The sequence below is a fragment of the Gavia stellata genome, chromosome 4 (assembly GCF_030936135.1).
Source record: "Gavia stellata isolate bGavSte3 chromosome 4, bGavSte3.hap2, whole genome shotgun sequence".
NCBI lineage: Eukaryota > Metazoa > Chordata > Aves > Gaviiformes > Gaviidae > Gavia > Gavia stellata.
The window spans coordinates 60,013,013-60,032,129 of record NC_082597.1 but is presented as its reverse complement, the minus strand read 5'-3'; the positions used below and the strand labels follow the sequence as shown (position 1 = coordinate 60,032,129).

Genomic DNA, 19,117 nt, shown 5'->3' with positions numbered 1-19,117 from the left:
CAGTTATGTATCACCTTGTCTTGCAACTTTTTTAACATATCACCATTTTTGAAAAACTCAATTAAAAGAAAAAACTCTTTAAATTGCCAGAGATAACATTTATCAGCTTCAGGCTGGGATTCACCAAGAAGCCTGAAGCTCAGTTAAGTATCCATCTTCTTATAATTAATCAGGTTTTTTTCTTTTTTAAAGGAAGAAAAAATCTACACAATAGAAAGAATGAATAAGACTTAGAGAATAATTACCCTTGAAGGTTAAAGATTTTCAAATACTCATTAAAGAAATGAATGGAACTGTTTTAAAAAAAAAAAGTGCTGAAATTTTCTTTTCTGATAAATTTCAAGAAAATTAAGAGGTCCACTTTGATTTATGTGGTAAAATGTATCTCAGTGTCCTCCCTTCTTTGCCTCCAGTGAGGTGACGACTTATTCCCTTCCAGAAGTTTTATGCTCATTTGATGCTACAGACTCAGAAATAAAGAACAAACAAAGTTACATTTTTACAGATACTGACTTGTGAAAACCTTAGTTGCAAATACACAGATATCGGTCATCTCACTCTACAACCTGGTTTCTCGGCACATGTCTATTTTTGGCTTCAACACTCGGGAAAGAGACCCAGAAGAAAGCCGGCAGGGTTCTGTGGGAAGGAGTGGGATCCTATGTCAGGCTCTGGACTAAAGCATCTGCATTTCACATCCCACTGTGCATCTGACAGTGAGAATTCCCACTATAACCAAATCACTTCTCAAGCTAGGAGCAGCTACATCCTTCTGCCATTTCATATACAGTACATTTACGGTTGTTTCCTACCTGAACACAGTATCTACCTGTTTGCAGCTGTGGTATAACATGCACACAGTTTTGTTTGCCGTTTATCAAGCCCAAATTGCTCACTACTCCTCAGGTAACATGCACTTCTGCTCTGGATAGGCATTTGCCACACAGGCCTTATCTGCAATTCAAACAACCCAAGACTTAAAGGAAAGAATTAGAGACAGGGAGTAACATTTTCCCCCCTCTCAACCCCTGCTCCCCAAGTAAATTGTGCTTCAACCTCATGATCTATTTAAACCTCCATCATTCAAAAAGATACTCTTTTTGTCACTGTAGAAAAATGGACATATCTGTAGGTACTCCGCTGATAACACTTAGTTCTTCAAGTGTCTTCTAAATCAAATTGCATTTCAAAGTTTCAAAGTTCTACTTTGACTACAGATATCAAAATAATGCCCAGCATTTACTAACAGTAATTACCCCAATAATTACTAATTAATAATTTGTGAGTTCCACCGAATCTTTTGTCCTAAGGCTTTGCAAATTTCTGACAACAGGAACTAGGAGGTAGGAAATAAATTGCCCTCTCTGTGCTTGCCAGCCGCATATCGGAACCTCCCTGGAAGCAAGCCGGTGCTGGCTGAGAGACAGGACATAATTGGATCAGTGGCTCAGATCACTTGGAAAGGCCTCTCTTCTCCTTTACTGCTTTTTTCAGTCCTTCTACTCTTAGGATCCCCTCTTGCCCCTACTCCTATCACACTAACCATTATGTCTGTAATTTTGGTGATGGGTCATGGCAGCTTTGAAGTGCAGACACACCAGAGATGTTTTCATTAACTAGTTCAGACACTGACAACAGTGAGGCTGTATCATCTCGGCCTGCACACGGAATCCCAAAATATCCATGTTGCCACGGTACCAACAGCAGTGAAGATACCAGATATGCAACAGCAGTGCTCCGACTGTGCTTTTAAATGCAATGTAGACGTGCTTTGAGTTTTGCTACCCTGTCAGAATGAATTGCTTTGCTTATTTCTATAAAACATCTAAACATCTATTCTCCCTCCTAGCACCTCTTCCCCCCAGCTGCCCCCCAGCCTGGGTTGCTATCCTAAATGACTGAAAAAGAGACAGAGCTGCTTCTTTTTGTAAAGGAAAATCATGTCTTGCCTCTTACTTATTCCTAGCTGCATCAGTTACAGTGAAAGAATGCTAAAACCATCTAGCAACCAGCTAACTGTAAGTACAAACACCCTCCAACAACACCACCATTTCTGGGAGGCATTAGCCTAACATCATGAACATTAAGCAGAGAGAAGCAGGGCATGAATTTTTGATGAAATTTTCAACTCTCTGAAAATCTTGTACTTTTCTAGTTACTCTTGGCTGGCCGTATGATTTCAAATCATATTCTCTTCAGTGGAAGCCCTAAATATAAATGCTTCTAACCAGCATTTAAGTTTGTGCAAATAAACTAGATGCAAGAAAACTATACAGCTGAAGAGTATGTTACCAAAAAAGAACAGAAAGCTAAGTTAGTTAGGAGAAATTTACTCATAAAGAGGATAATTAATTACAATATAAGAACAAGTCCCAATACAGTAACAGAAACTGTAGTCAGTGGGGTTTATATGTTAAGCACAGCAAAGCAGGCATTTAGATAGTAGAATATATAGCATAGGAAGCAATAGACAGGTGGACTGTGCACAACTGATTTGCATGACTTCTCCATTCTGAAATTTCACTGTTGTATAGAAAGGAACGTCTAAGCCATATTGGATCTTGTCTGTTATAACTGGGAGGATGCCACACTCTTCTCTTTTAACTCCATTTTCAGACTTCTTGGGACTTTTGCACAGAACACATTATAACTTCACTGAACAATGTTGCTTGGTTTTGTATCTCCAAAATAAACTTGTTTTTCTAGTGAAAATCAATTTTAAAAATAGGAAGCAAATGGGATTATATATTTTTTTTTAAAAGAGGAAGAAAATTAATGATGTACATGTAGAGGGAAACTAACAGTGGTTAAGATTTTCTATTCACACCATCATCAGTGCTGAACAAGGAACATAAAGACTATTAGAGGAATTCTAGAATAGCAGCCCTTATTCCCGCTAGGCAGCACTGCAAATATACCCCCAGGAATTCAGTGATAAAATACAGAAAATTGAACACGTGTGACTGAGAGCCAGAGTGAAATGAAACATGAAAAAGAAGTGCAACACAAAAAGCTTAAAAGGGCTCAAGGTGTGAAAACACTGAGGAAAAAGTAAGAGGGTGAGGGATGTGTGAACCAGTGCAAGAGGAAAACACAAACAGGTTTTTGAGTGAGTGAGGCTGAAAGTGGTAAAGGGTAACCAAGCATAAAAGTGAAAGAAAAAACAGGGTTACAAATGAGTATACAAGTGAGCAATAGAGCATGGCAGAATGACAGGCTGTGATGCAGTAAGAGATGGCAAAAGTAGGAAAACCAGATTGAAAAGAGTTCTAATGATGAATTTCTTTTTTTTGGCTATTTTTACCTTCATCATTTATCAAAATAGAGACTGTTACATGAAAACAGACCAGCAAGCAATGTAAGAAAGAAACAAGAGCCATAGTAACTACTAAGACTTCTCAATAATTAAGACATTTGGAAATTGCTATAAATTTTTTCCACCAAGCTGAGGTGGACAGAATGACCTTGCAGCACATCCTTTGGAAAACATCAAACTGCAAGAAAGGGGAACCAATAACTTCAAAAGTGCAGCTGAGCATTTAAATGTTTTCTCCCTTATGTAATTAACTGTTCTTGTCACAGAATACTGTGAAGCCAAACATATGTATAGCATCACAATAAAAATTCTTCAGGAAGGAATTAGGGGCAGAGGGACTACAGCCATTAGACACAACTATCTGTAAGAGATGGCTAAAGAAAAGTTCTACCACACAGCTGTAGTTACATAAAAATATGAAACCAGGAAATATTTCTCCATTAACATGAAAGAAACTTGAAAGAAACACAGGTATTCAAATACTTCTCTTGATAACAACAGCTATGGTGCTCAAATTACTCTGCTTATCCTAGTAACAGCCTTGATGGATCTCCTGCACTCTTTCTTTCATATCTAGACTACAGGATGCCTTTTTTTAATCTAGTATGTTTTTCCAAGAGTTTCAAGAAAAACTCCATCTATGTAAAATGTCAAGTAGAAGAAAGAGCAAGCTCTTTCATTTTGTGTGGTTAATGATAGAGAAACTGCTTGTTTTGTTTTTTTGAAGACAGCCTCAAGTTTATTAGAGTGTAAGAATATTAAAGCCAAAAGGTTGGATGGCTTCCCTGTGAACATTCAAACTCTCAAAATACTGACTTCATTTAACCTTTCTACAGTCGTATTTATTTTATAAAAGATTCAATTTGTCATACTCATGTCATAATCTTGAAAAACTGTAATAAAAGTTTCCTATAGATTAGTTTATATCTTGAAGGTTATTGAAGGTCTAAGTGGTGAATAAATAATACTTTATTTGTGCTTATCCAGTCTCAAATTTGGATCTCATGGACTAGATATCATCAACAGCTTCTAAAAAACTACATACAGAATATATTATAAATAATAATGAAATAGATTATTAAAATAAAATTTTCTTTACCCGAGTTTTAAATGGGAGTGACCTTTTCTTTCAAAGACAACTGGGCAAACAGGAACATGTCTTCACATTTTATGCATACATACTTACACATACTTTTATAAATGCTTTTTGATCTTTAATTATTGTTTTAGAAATTTGGTTTACATACAAACTAGTTTCAGCAACTAGAAATACCCAAAACTCAACCTGCATCACAAAAGAATCCTTTTTTTTCCAGCAACAATAAAAAGAGTTGCTCATCAGAATGCTGCTAGTAATTCTGTTGCTATTCAATTCAGAATAGTTTCCAAGTCATTCTCCTATACATGGAATAGCTTTGCAGTGCTAAAAAAAATCATTTGATGAACAACAGAAAAAGCATATGAAAAAGGGAGGTGAGTCCAAAAGAAAGTTGATTCCATCTAATCACTTTCATACATAACATAAAGTTATTTTTCAAAGAGACTACCTTCTCTTCCTGTTAAAAATCTATAGACTTGGACAACATAAATTTAGTACCATGAGTGCAAAAAACATGCAAGAAAAGATGGACCTGGGTCTAGGCTTTAGGGCCACGTGACTTGAATAAGCACCAAAACATATGGAAACTACATCAATAGAGAGGTGACCTATATCTTATAAATGCAAGTTGGGCCAAACAGGACACAATGCAATTCCACCTAAGAAAAGCTGTACGCACTATGTGAGAGACCCAGTTAGCCACAGTGTGGTCAGTCACCATGACTGAACAGGGTTTGGGCACGCTATGAAAAGAGATCGTAGCCACTTATCAACAATCTCACTGCATTTTTTGCAGAACTGGGGCTGTTTGCCCCTGCGTTTTGGTCAAATACGAATATAATAACTATACTCGTCTTTAAAATTCCTCCGTGTCAGTGTGTTATAGTGTTACTACTCACAACCTAACCTTTCCTCTTCTGCAATGCTTCCAAGGGGGTTTTTATGTTTGATAATGATGGACACTAACTCCCCACAAATAAAATCTAAGTCATTGGGAGCTACAGGTTCTCAGCATCTCTCAGGTTGAAGTCTGTATTTTGCAGAACACTTCTGTATCCTTCAGGACAGGAAGTATAGCAGGAGAAAAATCAATGTGCGAGGCAAAGAAATAACAGGTGGATCAGAGCTTTGTCAATACACGCTGTGTATTTCTTTACAAATTGCATTCCCCGAACCACCCACTTTGAAAGAAATCCACTTTCCCACAAAAGTGCTTTGAGTAGTTCAGGTTACACAGAGAGACTGTCACTCAAAAGAAGACTTATAAGCAGCATTCCCAAAGCTTAACAGCATTCCCTTTTCTCCATCAACACTTCTTTTCCTTTGGCTAAAAAGGTTGGTGCGACTAATTAGTCCCCAACACTCCATTATAATAACAATAATATTAGCTAGTCTATATATTGTTTTTCATCAGTAGATCAAAAAGTACTTAGTAAAGAAGGCAAGTGTCATTACCTCATCAAGTAATACTCACTAAATAATCAGCTCTGCTGCTGCTTTTATCCTTAAAAATGGTGTTTTAAAACCACGAAGAAGCCAAAACATAATCTCCAAATAATACACCTTCTCTAGCAAAGGAGATTATTGCCTCTTCAGTGGAACCCAAGAGGGTTCCATGAAGCAAAAAGGGTATTTATTTGCAAAGATACCACACAGGATTAGAAGGGACCTTTTCAGTTATTGAACTAAGGCCCAGTTGTCCCATGCTGATATATCATATAAGCCCTTTCTTAAACAGCTCAAGTTTTGCCTCAGAAATAGTGAGAACTTTTTGCCTTTCATTAATCCCACGGAGAGTCTGTGCCAGAAGTGTACTGATCTGATGAACAGATATTTTCCTCTGATTTTCATCCTAAATGTATTGTTGATCTGATAAAAAACATTTGTATTGGTATTAACAGTAGCTGTTCATCTGAAAAGCTCTGCCCTGCCTTGTGTATTTAGAAAGCTCTCAATTTGGTAAAGGAATGGAAAAATACAATTAAGTCTCCCATTCTAATAACTAGCAAGGTCTATCAAATTTTGCCTGTGGCTACTGACATATATACATTACCTACTACCTTCCAGTGTCAAATTCAGCTTTCTTAGGAGTATTTATTAAAAGTCCAAGATCTAGTTCCAGAGCAGTGACAATCACATAAGAGTCCACTGTAAGGCTGTAACTTGTTATGTTCGGATCAAATCTACTTCTGTATACAATGAAGAGTCTAGTTGGCTTGCAGCATTGAATACAAATGTGCAATCCTCATCTTCCTGAGATTTTCACTATTTATCAACCTTTCTCTCTTTAAACAGCCAGGAAAGAGGTTTGACCTTCTACCATATGCTTTAGGACAGTACTAAGATACACTTCTTTCTCAACAAACATCTTCAGAAATAATACTTCAAACGTCTCACATTACCGCATGTGTGAAGTTCTGATCTTTTTTACCTCATTTTTGCTATCTGAAGAAGCAGCAAAGATGTCCTCATATACTTTTTTCTCCTGTATCCTTGGCTGACATCTCCATCAACTTGGTAACAACATTATGCTGTTTTCTTTGGAGACAAATAATCAATAGTATTAAGTAGGAATGTGGTTTTGCCTGTATTCTGGATTCTCACAGCCATTATCTCATGTTCATGTTCAACCAGACGCCTTGAAATAATGACAATGTTGACTCTTTCAGTTCAGTCTCTTAACTTTTCTTCCTCTTCTTCAGTTTTAGCATCCAGAAGTATACCAGTCCTTTTATATATGTATAGAAAACAATCACACAAAACTTAAGTGTTCTAATTATTTCTTAAGTTGATTATTTTGTGATACACTGGAACTGTTGTTTGGAGTACAGAGGCAGAATACAACTTCCGTATCAAGTTCCAGTCATTGTCTTTCAGTTATTTTATTCTTCATACTATTTTTAACCACATAACTACCAGTTGTCTTACTGGGGGCGTTGAGCCTCAGCTCTTGAGCTAGACTGATAAAAAAAGGTGCTGGGAGGTCTAGAGAGACTTGAATTACCCTTAAATACCCTTTCTTTTTGCAATTCCTAGTCTCACTCGCTGAAAATCTGGTTCTTCCAACAAGCACCACTTAAAATTACCATGGATAATCTTTCCACCAGTAAAAGCTTTTCATTTCCTGTCTGCCTCTAAGCAGAGTCTCTATTCCACCACAGCTCCTAAATCAACTATGTTACTTTTGTGCAGCCAAACTGTAATTAGCACAAACACATCCCCTGTTCAGAAATGGTTCAGATTTTTCCATTACTTCTGTGCAGCCAAACTGTAACAAAAACACCAGGACCTTAGTGGAATACTTCTAAGCAATATCCAAATAATATAATAATTCCTCCCTACTCCTTGTAATTAACTGCTGGACAGGTAAGGTAAAGGATCATTTAGTTATTAAAAATATAACTGTCTGTTTAAATACACAAATGTTTTCCCAAACAATTTGTTTCCAAGGACAATAGCTTACCCTTAAAAAAAAATAAATTACATGTCTTATCCTCCTCTGTACACCAGATATGCTCACAGAGTGCAGTCCAGTATGCGCTAAACATTTTTTCCCCAAAAAATACCACTATGCTTTGCTTCATGTTGACAATATTATTCTAGAACTGGCTTCCTTGAGTCAACCCGCAAAATAAATTATCATGCCAATTAAAAGAAAAACAGTACTAATTGTTGTAGATTTGTTGCGGGAAGGGGTTCTGCCCTTTCTTTAGTGGTAGCAATCGCAATGGGTAATAGCAATTTTTTCTAAGCTAATGTTATTTTGTCTTGATTTACTGGCCTATTCTGCTTCAGTCCCCAAGGTGGAAAAGTGACTATTGATTGCAAAAAAGTTCTTTTTAAAAGGCCATTTTTAATAAAGCTCAGAAGGTTCCATGACTAGAAAACTTAGAGGCCTGCTGCAGTTACAAGGCTCATCCCAAGTGAGTGGTGTAGACAGAGGCCTTTTTGGAAGCTAAAAAAAAAGCAAGTAATACAAGAGTCTTCCTGGCAAGAGGGAATAAATCAATCCCCCTAGTACAGCAAAGTATCAGTCTTTTCTGCACAGATTTTTAAAATTAATGACTGATATTGGATTAAAGTTCCCAGGTGCTCAACTTGAGCCGCTTCAAATTGGAAGGGGCCTGTTTTTTAAACAGGAGAAACACTGACTCAAAAGCAGGCATCCAGAGCTGGTAAAGCAAGTACAGTAGCATCCACAATTACAAACTGCTTAAAATTTTACTTAAGTGATTTCACAGCATGTGCTGCACAAATTAATCAGCTACATCACCGTTCAACCAGCAAATCCACTAATAAATGAGGTCTATCTGACACATACAGAAGACTAACCATTTTGCTTTTGTGCTCCCTGTGTTGCTTCATCTAAGTCTGATCTGTTCTTCTCTGATTTACAAAACTGTAACATGCTGCTCCTAATGGAGAGCTTCTGCTTTTAAAGCTACTTAGAAGTTGATAAAACAACCCCCCAAATAGCTGGGATAGGCAAATTGCACTTTAACACCTATACAGACAGTACTTCACTGTCTTATTGTAGTTAACAGGTGACAGTAGTAGCATCATCTCAGAAAAGTATTCTGTTACGTTTAGGGCTTCTCTGTAAGATAAGCTTGTGCCAGTCTAAGATGACATGCCATTTTAAACAGCTATTGCTATGTCAACTAGCATAGTATCCCACATGACTGCTTTTATTGGTACATATGTAATTTTGGAAGCTGTTTTAACTGAGTTGGCAAAAGCCATTCTTACACTGCAATAATGCTATCCACAACAATGACATAGACCAATGTAATTGTACTGGTGTAATTTGTGAAGTTTTCTATGTGGTTTCTTTCTTGTCATCCCTTGATTCTGTGTGCTCCACATCTGTATTGCACCACAAATCTAACCATACTTCTGAGGCACAAATAAATAAATGTGTACAAACAGGAGCTGGAGACAGGGAGGATATAACATTTTTGAAGGGTACTCGTAGTGAGTCACATACCAAAACAACAATTCCCATAGTTTTCAATATCCTGATTTAACTCATCTTCCTTCTGAATACAATAAAAACCACGAGTCCCTCAAATAGCTTTGTTCAAGGAAGAATTTTCTTCTCTCCATCTCCTGACAGTGGTCTTCAATTAAAGCCTGCAATGATGAAACTCACTGAGATTGACAGAGGAAATAAAAGGAGAGAAACCACTGAAATGCATCTTCAGAAGCAGATTATTAAATGTCCCGCAGACATCGGTGCGAGTGACAGCCGCCAGAGCTTAGTGAAAAAAGAGAAGCGGAAAATTAAACTTCTCATTGGGCCTGATGATGATTAATATCTCTTCTCTGATGAGCTGAAACTGCTTAATCTTTCCTATTAATATCAAATCACTGAGGTGCAAGTATATTAGCTGAAGAGAAAGGGGGCATATGAGAATGTTTAACATTGGGGAGAGGAAAAGAAGACAGAAATAACTGAGGTGCGTTTTGCTCTTAAATCTCCTAAAGCAAGAAACTCAAAATAAAGCTGTGAGTCACCATCAGAGGCTCTGAAGTCAGGTTACTATGAGGCAGCTCTTGGGCAAAAAAATCATACAATTTAAAGGAAATAAATAGTAGATTTCAATTGTTTGGTTAAAGGCATTTGCATTCTACAGAAAGACTTAATTAATCACATCTCCATTCAAGTGTATGTGAACAAGCAATTTAGTAAACTGGACATCCACAAGTCCATGGGTCCTGATGGGATGCACCTGCGAGTGCTGAGGGAGCTGGCAGAAGTCATTGCTGGGCCACTCTCCATCATCTTTGAACGGTCCTGGAAAACAGGTGAGCTGCCTGAGGACTGGAGGAAAGCCAACATCACTCCAGCCTTCAAAAAGGGCAAGAAGGAAGACCCAGGAAACTACAGGCCAGTCAGCCTCACCTCCATCCTTGGAAAGATGATGGAACAGCTCCTTCTGGGCATCACCTCAAAGCATCTGGAGGAAAAGAAGGTTATCAGAAGCAGTCAACATGGATTCACCAAGGGGAAGTCCTGTCTGACCAATCTGATAGCCTTCTACGATGGCATGACTGGATGGACAGATGAGGGGAGGGCAGTAGATGCTGTCTACTTTGACTTCAGCAAGGCTTTCGACACTGTCTCCCATGTCATCCTCATAGGCAAGCTTAGGAAGTATGGGTTAGATGAACGGATAGTGGGGTGGATTGAAAACTGGCTGATAGATAGAGCTCAGAGGGTTGTGATTAGTGGCACGGAGTCTAGTTGGAGGTGTGTAACAAGCGGTGTTCCCCAGGGGTCAGTACTGGGTCCAGTCCTGTTCAATATATTCATCAATGACCTGGAAAAAGGGATAGAGTGTGCCCTCAGCAAGTTTGCTGATGACATAAAACTGGGAGGAGTGGCGGACACACCGGAAGGCTGTGCTGCCATTCAGCATGGCCTGGACAGGCTGGAGAGTTGGGCAAAGAGGAACCTTATGAAATTCAACAAAAGCAAGCGTAGGGTAATGCACCTGGGGCGGAATAACCCCATGCATCAGTACAGGTTAGTGGTTAACCTGCTGGAGAGCAGCTCTGTGGAAAGGGACCTGGGAGTCCTGGTGGACAACAGGATGACCATGAGCCACCAACGTGCCCTTGGGGCCAAGAAGGCCAATGGCAGCCTGGGGTGCATCAAGAGGAGTGTGGCAAGCAGGTTGAGGGAGGTTATCCTCCCCCTCTACTCTGCCCTGGTGAGGCCGCATCTGGAGTAGATTAAAGTCTCAAAACAAGAACTGCAGAAGGCAAAGCAACACAAGAGAGGTAAAACTTCAAGTGAGGGAAATAACTACTCAATTGAACAACTCAATGGTTGTCATGACAGAAAAATATTTGAAAAGGGTAAAGAGGGAAAATAAAGAGATGTGTTGAAGATACTGGTATTCTTAAGCTAAGCACACCTAAAACACATCCATCCAATATCAGAATATTAACCTTCACACTGAGTTGCTTTTCCTAAACCATGCCAGAGCATTATCTGCAGAACATAAGAATGACCATACATGACGTGTGAAGTACTTCTTCAAATTTATTTTTAACTTGACTCCTTCTCCTTCTGGTATTATACACATTTAAATTAATATTCAAAATGTAAGTTTCAAAAGTACTGGAAGACACTACAGATGCAATTTGCTGTCTAACAAGAAAGATTCTGATTTCAAACTCTTTCCTGATTTGAAAAAAACCCCACACATTTTAAACACAAAAACTCCACAAAAATCAAATATTGTAAGTTAACTGTTCTGACTTAACTGAAACATTCACATAATCAAAATATTAAATTTTCATTTTAATCTTTTAAAACATTTATATTTTAGGTTATTTTTTTCATCCTGTACGTATACATTTGTTGACCTGCTTGCCTGTTTGCCCCCAAAGCCCCCAAAGCTCATTTCAGATTATATTATTAGAAGGAAAGAAGTCAGAGGTAATGAAGCTTCTACAATTGTAAGGAACACAGAGAGAGAGATGAGAGTTGCTATACATTTTACCATTGAGAAGTACACTTCAGCATGAGCTCAAGATTTATTTAGTTACCAGGAGACCCATATGGGAGCTAGATTTTATAAATGCCCTAATTGTGGGAAAAGCAACTTCAACATCAATCAGCTGCATGACATCAATCACAGCAAGTCACGCTACGTTAGTTCCAGCACTCAAAGAAGGTCTGGTGTACTTATAAACTACACATTTTATTTCAAAAAGCCAAACACTACTTCTTAGGGGTTTGGCTTTTTTAAAAAAACAAGACATTTGAGTTCATCTTGCTTTTCTGTTTTTCTGCAGAAAAACTTTTTTACTATAAAGTTAGCAAGTACCTAGCTTCGAAACAGAAAAAGAGGAATAATCAGGAAATAGCTCTCCTACTGCTAGTCTTCCATGCAGCCCTAACAGAATTTAGACATCCAGATGTCCCTTCTTCTTGGAAGGAATTTGTTCACCTTTACATAACTCAACTTTTATAGACTGCATTTTTCCCAAAAGTTTGCTCAAAGAATGAGGAAGACAAAGATGAAACAAAAACCTTAAGAAATCCCACAGATTATACTCAGTGTAAGCTGTTGTGCCAAAGAAGCTGGCAATTTATTCCTGCTCAAAGAATTCCTTTTCATTCTGACCTTTATGTTTCTGCCAGAAAGTGACAATTCTCAGCATATCTCCTAAAAAAAAATAACAAGAGAGGAGTAAACCACCACTATTTACTCCAGAATGGAAATGTACACAGAAGCAGCTTTTATGAAGGGGTTGCTATGAAGCCAATCTTAACTAAAACACATCTCTTGTAAACCTGTTCAGGCACCCATCACAGTAACATCCTTATTATATGCAGAGGTCCCTTTCAGAACCTCTTTCCTCAGAACTTTATTAAAAAGATAGGATCAATACAGAGGTTGAAACTTCTACTTTAAAAGGACACTGGATTAAGTTTTCTTGTTTAATCCTGTTGAGACACACAGCAGATAAATTTCAGGCAAACTGAGCAAATCATAATGAAAAAGGCAATTTTAGATTTTGCCCCTTTTTGATTACATTGTCTGTGAAGGGATTATTTTCTGATGTTTGTTCATCAGTTGCAAGTGTATGATAGACATTTTAGCAATTAATTATTTGTTTGCCTCTTCCTATGAGCAACTCATTGCAAGCATTAAAAATTCAGGCAGTTTTCATCATGCACATAGATCATGTGATAAACTTTTGGCACTTAACTAGAGAAAGCTGAACTCCCAGAATCAGTTTTCTGATTCAAGTATTCACAAATAAGATTTCAAAATCTGCTTCCCATGAATATTAAAACTGGTTATTCATTGTTTCTGTAGACAGTCTTCCCAATTAACATATTCACTAGAATATTTATGGAAAGCATACACAAAAAGAGTGTGAACAGCATCAAAGTGAATCCATTTAAATACTAAGATGAATACTTGCAGCCTTCCTTCATTTCACTTTATTGTATTTTACGAGGTGTTTGCCCAACTCTGGCTTCAATCATGTCTCTACAGATTACTTGGTCTAAACGGTACTGTCAGAGAATGATAGTTGTCCAACACTGGAGTGAAAAGAGGACAATCAAGGAAAGCAAGTCCCAGGAAAGAAGGCAGGCTCTGTTTTTAAAATGTTGCCCTGGCAGTTAAGAAAAAACAGACTCAACTTCCTGCTCTCTCACAGACTCCCTGCATGATCTCAGAAAACTTCTCAAGTTTTCATCTTAAGGTTACGTTATTGACTCTTCCTTTCTTGTGAAATATGTTCTACACAGGAGCCCTACACACACACTTCATGGCTTTCAACCTGAAGTGGATCCACCACACAGAAACTGACAATTCAAGGTATTTTCATCCTGTCAAAATGGAGGTGACTGTGAATCTGCTGAGGCCACATAGCTACAGTGGACACTTTTTTGAGGAATCAGTAATCTAGAGAGCAAGCGTCAAATTACAGTTCCAAGCCTCCATTTTACATGACCTTCATGCTAAAGGGGATAGGAAACTGCCGCATGTGGCTAGGAAAATGATGCTGTTCCTGGAGCTACTGTTGGTTAGTGAAATTGCTATTTTCCTTCTAATGAAAATTCACAATATATTGTTTGATTATCTCCTCTTCCCAGTTTTAAATGCACTCCACCCTTCCTACTCTATTACCTTGAATGTAACTTAAGAATGTTTTAACAATTAGCTTTTTCATTCAAAGTAACTGGTAACTGAAATTATGCTGTCCTTGTGCGCTATTAGAAACAACAACAGTAACCAGGTACATTCAAAGGTTATACAATATTCAAAATCTGCTTTAATATTCTAGTTCATAACCTTAATAGACATTTATACATGATTAATGAGGCTTTTAGTAGCTGTTGCTGTCACAGCTTGGGTAATGCCACCTCCAATGAATATTCCAAAGGAAGGGTCTTACTGGCAGTGCCTGAGTGACAGCTGTGAAGTAGCAGGCTGCAATGTACTTTCTGACGAGAGAAACAAAACCCAAAATGAAACAAAATTCTGTCCTATAGAATTGCAAACTATTTAAAAAGCAGAACATGGGAACTGATTACATTAGGGCATATTTTATATTACAGATTCACTAACAAAGAGTTTATAAAGGGTTTCTAAATGTGATCCCACTGCCATGCTATGGCAAATGAATAACTTAAGTTCTTAGATATAAATACATGGATGAGTAATATAATTCCTAATTACATCGAGAACATATAATTTTAGGACATAGCACTGTAGATATCAGTACTGAAGAGAGAGATTTGATTCTGGAGCCCTGAAACATACAAATAAACAAACAAAAAACTGCAAAGGAATATTAAAAAAAGAGGACGAATTTTTTTGCTATGACAACTCAGCTAGTTCAACCTTTTTAGCTTACTGAAAAAAAGACTGAGAAGTGATTTGACTACTATATGTAAGTACCTTCAAAGGGAAACATACCCAGGCCTGACAGGGGAATAAGTAGCATGGATTCCCCAAAGGTAAATAATGTTTGACCAATCTGACTGCCTTTTGTGATGAAATGACTAGATCTGTGTATAACAGATGACCAGTAGATGCGATCTCCCTTGAAAGGGAGCACAGGTTTCAACATGGTCTCCCACAGCATCCTCGTATTCAAGTTGGGATTTTACAGTCTATATGGGTGGACTACTAGATGGGTGAAAAACTAGCTGGAATGTTGTGCTCAAAGCACGATGGTTACTCATTCATGCTCTGTCTGGAAGTCAGTTACACGTGGAGTTCCTCAGTGTCTATTCTGCAACCAGTCCTTTTTAATATTTTTATCAATGATTCAAAGGAGAAATCAGAACTCACCCCTATCAAGACTGCAAATGACACCAAGCCTAGGGGTTGCAGTCAATACACTCACAGGCAAGGGTGCCACCCAGGGGGACCTAGACAGGCTGGAGGAATGAACAAAGCAAAACCCTGTACGTGGGAAGGAGTAACCCACTCATAATGGCACAGGCTGTGGACTAGTCCTGCTTGGAAGGACCTGTAGTCCTGGTGGACAGAACATGAAACATGAGCCAGCAGCATGCCTGGACAGTGATGAAAGCCAATGGCATCCTGGGCTGTATCAGCAGGAACATAGCAAATAGACTGAGGGAAGTGGCCATTCCCCTTTACTTGGTACTCATGAGACCACATCCGGAACACTGTGTCCAGTCTGGGTTCCCAAATATAAGAATGACATTGATCAAGTTCAGCATAGGGCCATCAAGTTGTACAGGGGCTGAAGCGCTTGCCCTGGGCTTGTTCTGCCTGGAGAAGAGAAGGCTCTGTGGGACTTATCAGCAGCCCCCCAGTACCTACAAGCAAGCTGCAAGAGTACGGAGCCAGGCTCTTCACAGCAATACATGGTGAGGGTATGAGTGCCATCAGACATAAACTGAAGCAAGGGAGGTTCAAACTAGATATAAGGAGAAACTCTTCCACCTGAGGACAGCCAAGCAGTGGCACAAGTTGCCCAGGAAGGCCATGGTAGTCTCTGTCCTTGGAGGTTTTCAAGACACAACTGGCTAAAGGCCTAAAAAAACTTGCCTGATCTCAAAGCCCACCCTGATTTGAGCAGGAGTTTAACCAGAGAACTCCTGAGGTTCCTTCCACCCTGAATAATTAAGTGGGTCTATGAAGATAGCAGGTACTGACAATTTCTTTAACTTAGTGGAGAAAAGTGTAACAAGAATCATTTACTTAAATCTAAAACCAGATGAAATGAAAAGAAAACTTCTAGCATGGCCTGTGATCAACCAAAGAAACTAATGCCAGAAGACAGAGAGGATTCTTCACTCCTGCTGGTTTCAAATCAAGGCACAATGCTGTTGTGGGACATTTTTTACTCCAGTATACACAGAGAGCTTAAAATGTAAGTAAATTGTGTGAACCATAGTGGAGTACAAAACAAGAAGTCAGATGACAAAATGGCTTTAACTCTCTGCCCATAATACCTACAAGTTAAGGAAAATGCTAGCTATTACTTGGTTAAATAAATATTTTAACTGACCTTAGTTTTTAACCAATGAAGATTAAATCATGCCCCATCCAAAAATTAAAAGAAAAAGAAAACAGATACAGAAAAATAACAGAGAGAGTTACTAACTTTATATAATTTCCTGCCCTTTTCCAGTGCAAGGCTTCTTAACAGGTAATGGGCTTTGCACCCTGCTTTGCATTTAAGATTAATTCACACTGAGAGCTTTAAGTCACTTCAAATACCATGTAACAGCAAATTTCAAGATTTGTATTGAGCTTTCTGTAAAAACAAAGGATTCTACACACACAAGAATTTAAAGTAGCAAGCCATTATCAATTGTGGACACAATTAAAATAGTCATTACAGCATACTATTCTTCTAAAAGCAAAAAGGTGAGGCCTGCATTTGCTCAGCTTTTAAAAATGAAACAAAATCAGTACTGTTCTGCCTGCCAATCATTAGTTTTCAACTATGCAGCCAGCACCCCTTATATTTTCAATTTAACATGAATCTTGTAAGTGTTTCATTCTAGAATGAGCTTATAGAGTTACTGCCCATTAAGGCAAAATTTTAACCAAATAAATTTGCATAAGCAAGTATTTGTACCTGGCATGGAAATAATTCAGAAATGTATGTAATAAACACTGAAAATCTTTACATGTTCTTACTTGTAATTTAACTTGGAATCCAATTTTGTTTTGAAACAAAGCACAAATTCATCAGCCAAGGTTCCATGAAAGACACTTGCCATTTTAAACAATGCCTTTTTAAAATTATCAGACTGTAAACTAGTGTTTTAACAGTCTTTAAAAGGCTGAAACACCTTTCCTTGCGCTAAGTCTATAAAGGCTGAACAGGTTTTTTTACTCTTGCTGAAATAACACACCTATTGCCAAAAATAAAATGCTCCATCTCAAAAAAAGAAAAAAAAAAAAGCAACAAGCTACAAAGTAACAAAAATAAGAGATCCAGCATCTTCTAACCTCACCTAACTGAAGTATCACTACTGAACTCCTTTAAGGCCAGAAAAAAAAGTTCATCAGATAGACAGTTTAAAAGGCAAAGTGGTTAATCCAAGTGTGATTATAAGAAGTGCCAGTTATATAGCTGCAAGTCAATGTAGCTATAAACTTGAGGATGTCCATCTAAAGTAAGAAGACGACAGAAAGATATTCCAGATATAGCAGCTCACCACTACCCAGTGGGATATGGATTCAAATTGATTTTATATAAAGAGATTTTATATAGGTATTCACTGATTTTCTGTGTTCAGTCTTCTAGCACAATAAGCATAGATGCAGTGTCCAGGACTAATAATCTTCACACAAAGCCAAGAAAAGAGCCTCACGTTTTTGCAAGTTTGGGCCATGCAGGCATTTATATAACTAAATCAGGAGCCCATAAAACATTTCACAGAATTCTTTCTTGCTACATTTACACCTCATAGAATAGAGTCTCACCATTGTCCAACATTCTACAAACTAGGTAACACCATGTGTTCCCTGGTCCAGTGAGCAGCAGCACACTGGACCACAGGACAAGAGAAAGCCTGCAGCTGAGTGACCAATACCTAGCAGAGCCCACTATGCAAAGAACCATGCCAGACACACATTTCCCTCACTTGTACTGTAGGCCGTCCATGCTCTTGTACCTAGATACACTTCCCGTTTCGTGTCCCAAAATCAGACTCAGTGGCCCATGTCATCCATACATATGAAGTCTAACACACAGGTCCATAAAAACAAGAGCTGTGTAAAGAGTGCCCAGAACACGTACAGATGCCTTTTTAACACTTTAAAATAACATTAAGGGCAGATCTGAAATGAGATGTTAATTTTAATTAAAAGTAAAATCTTACAGGGCATAGGATAGATCAACTTTTAAAAATTAGAAAACACAGAGAAGAAATGAGTAAGGTGAGGTTTTTTGGTTGCATTTTTTAAGAAAAAGTTCAAAGATGAGAGGAAAATCAAGTAACTGGGGCAGGCAATTACCTCCTCCTCAGCAATAAGAACATGGTAAGGAAGGCCCTTTGTTGAAATCTGCATCTTGGGAACTACTTCCTATGCAAGCCAAACCAGATTTATTTAAATAAAATCAGTGATGACTGATCTGCATTTGTCTGCCCTGATAAAAATCATTCAGTAACCCACCCCCCACCCCCAGCCATTATTCCCCTCCTACCTTCAAAACTCCCAGCAAACAGATAAATCCATGTAATGGCTGGGACAAAAAGGACAGTCAGAGAGGCAGCCAGGAATTTCCGTCGCCCTCTGCAGATTCCCAGCATTCTCTCAGGAGTGCAGATTCCCAACCCAGTGCTGTTCCTATGTCGGAAGCAAATAATCCACAGCCTCCCACATATTACTGCCTGAAAAGGAAAGGAAAAAATGTTTTAACAGCTTATCTCTCCACAGAAAGGTGTTCCTGAAGAGTTAAAAGAACAAGGCTAAAAATAGGGTTAATTGCAAAGCAGTACCCATTTCAACATTATCCATGACTACTTAATAATAAACCAAGTTTTAGAAGTCAGACTAAGACAGTAAGTCAATGAAATGCATCATATCACCTAAACACACACAGAGCTAATCTTACAAAGAGATGACATCACCTTTATTTGTTTTTTCACCACCCTTTTACTCTACAGAAACTATTGGTTCTTTGATACCTATGTGTGGTGGTGCCTCTGGGCAGATAAGAGAAAGCCA

General features: G+C 38.2%; 1 protein-coding gene across 3 annotated transcripts in view; it reads right to left on the bottom strand.

Annotated features, from left to right (window-relative positions):
- LARGE1 (LARGE xylosyl- and glucuronyltransferase 1) overlaps positions 1 to 18,747 on the bottom strand; it is a 208,959-nt gene extending 190,212 nt beyond the window's left edge. For all 3 annotated transcript variants that reach the window (XM_059815933.1, XM_059815936.1, XM_059815935.1), the window contains exon 1: positions 18,594 to 18,747. In XM_059815933.1, coding sequence (XP_059671916.1) covers positions 18,594 to 18,699 — 106 coding nt within the window. In that variant the 5' untranslated portion in view covers positions 18,700 to 18,747. The remainder of the gene's footprint in view (positions 1 to 18,593) is intronic.
- Positions 18,748 to 19,117: the final 370 nt, after the last annotated feature.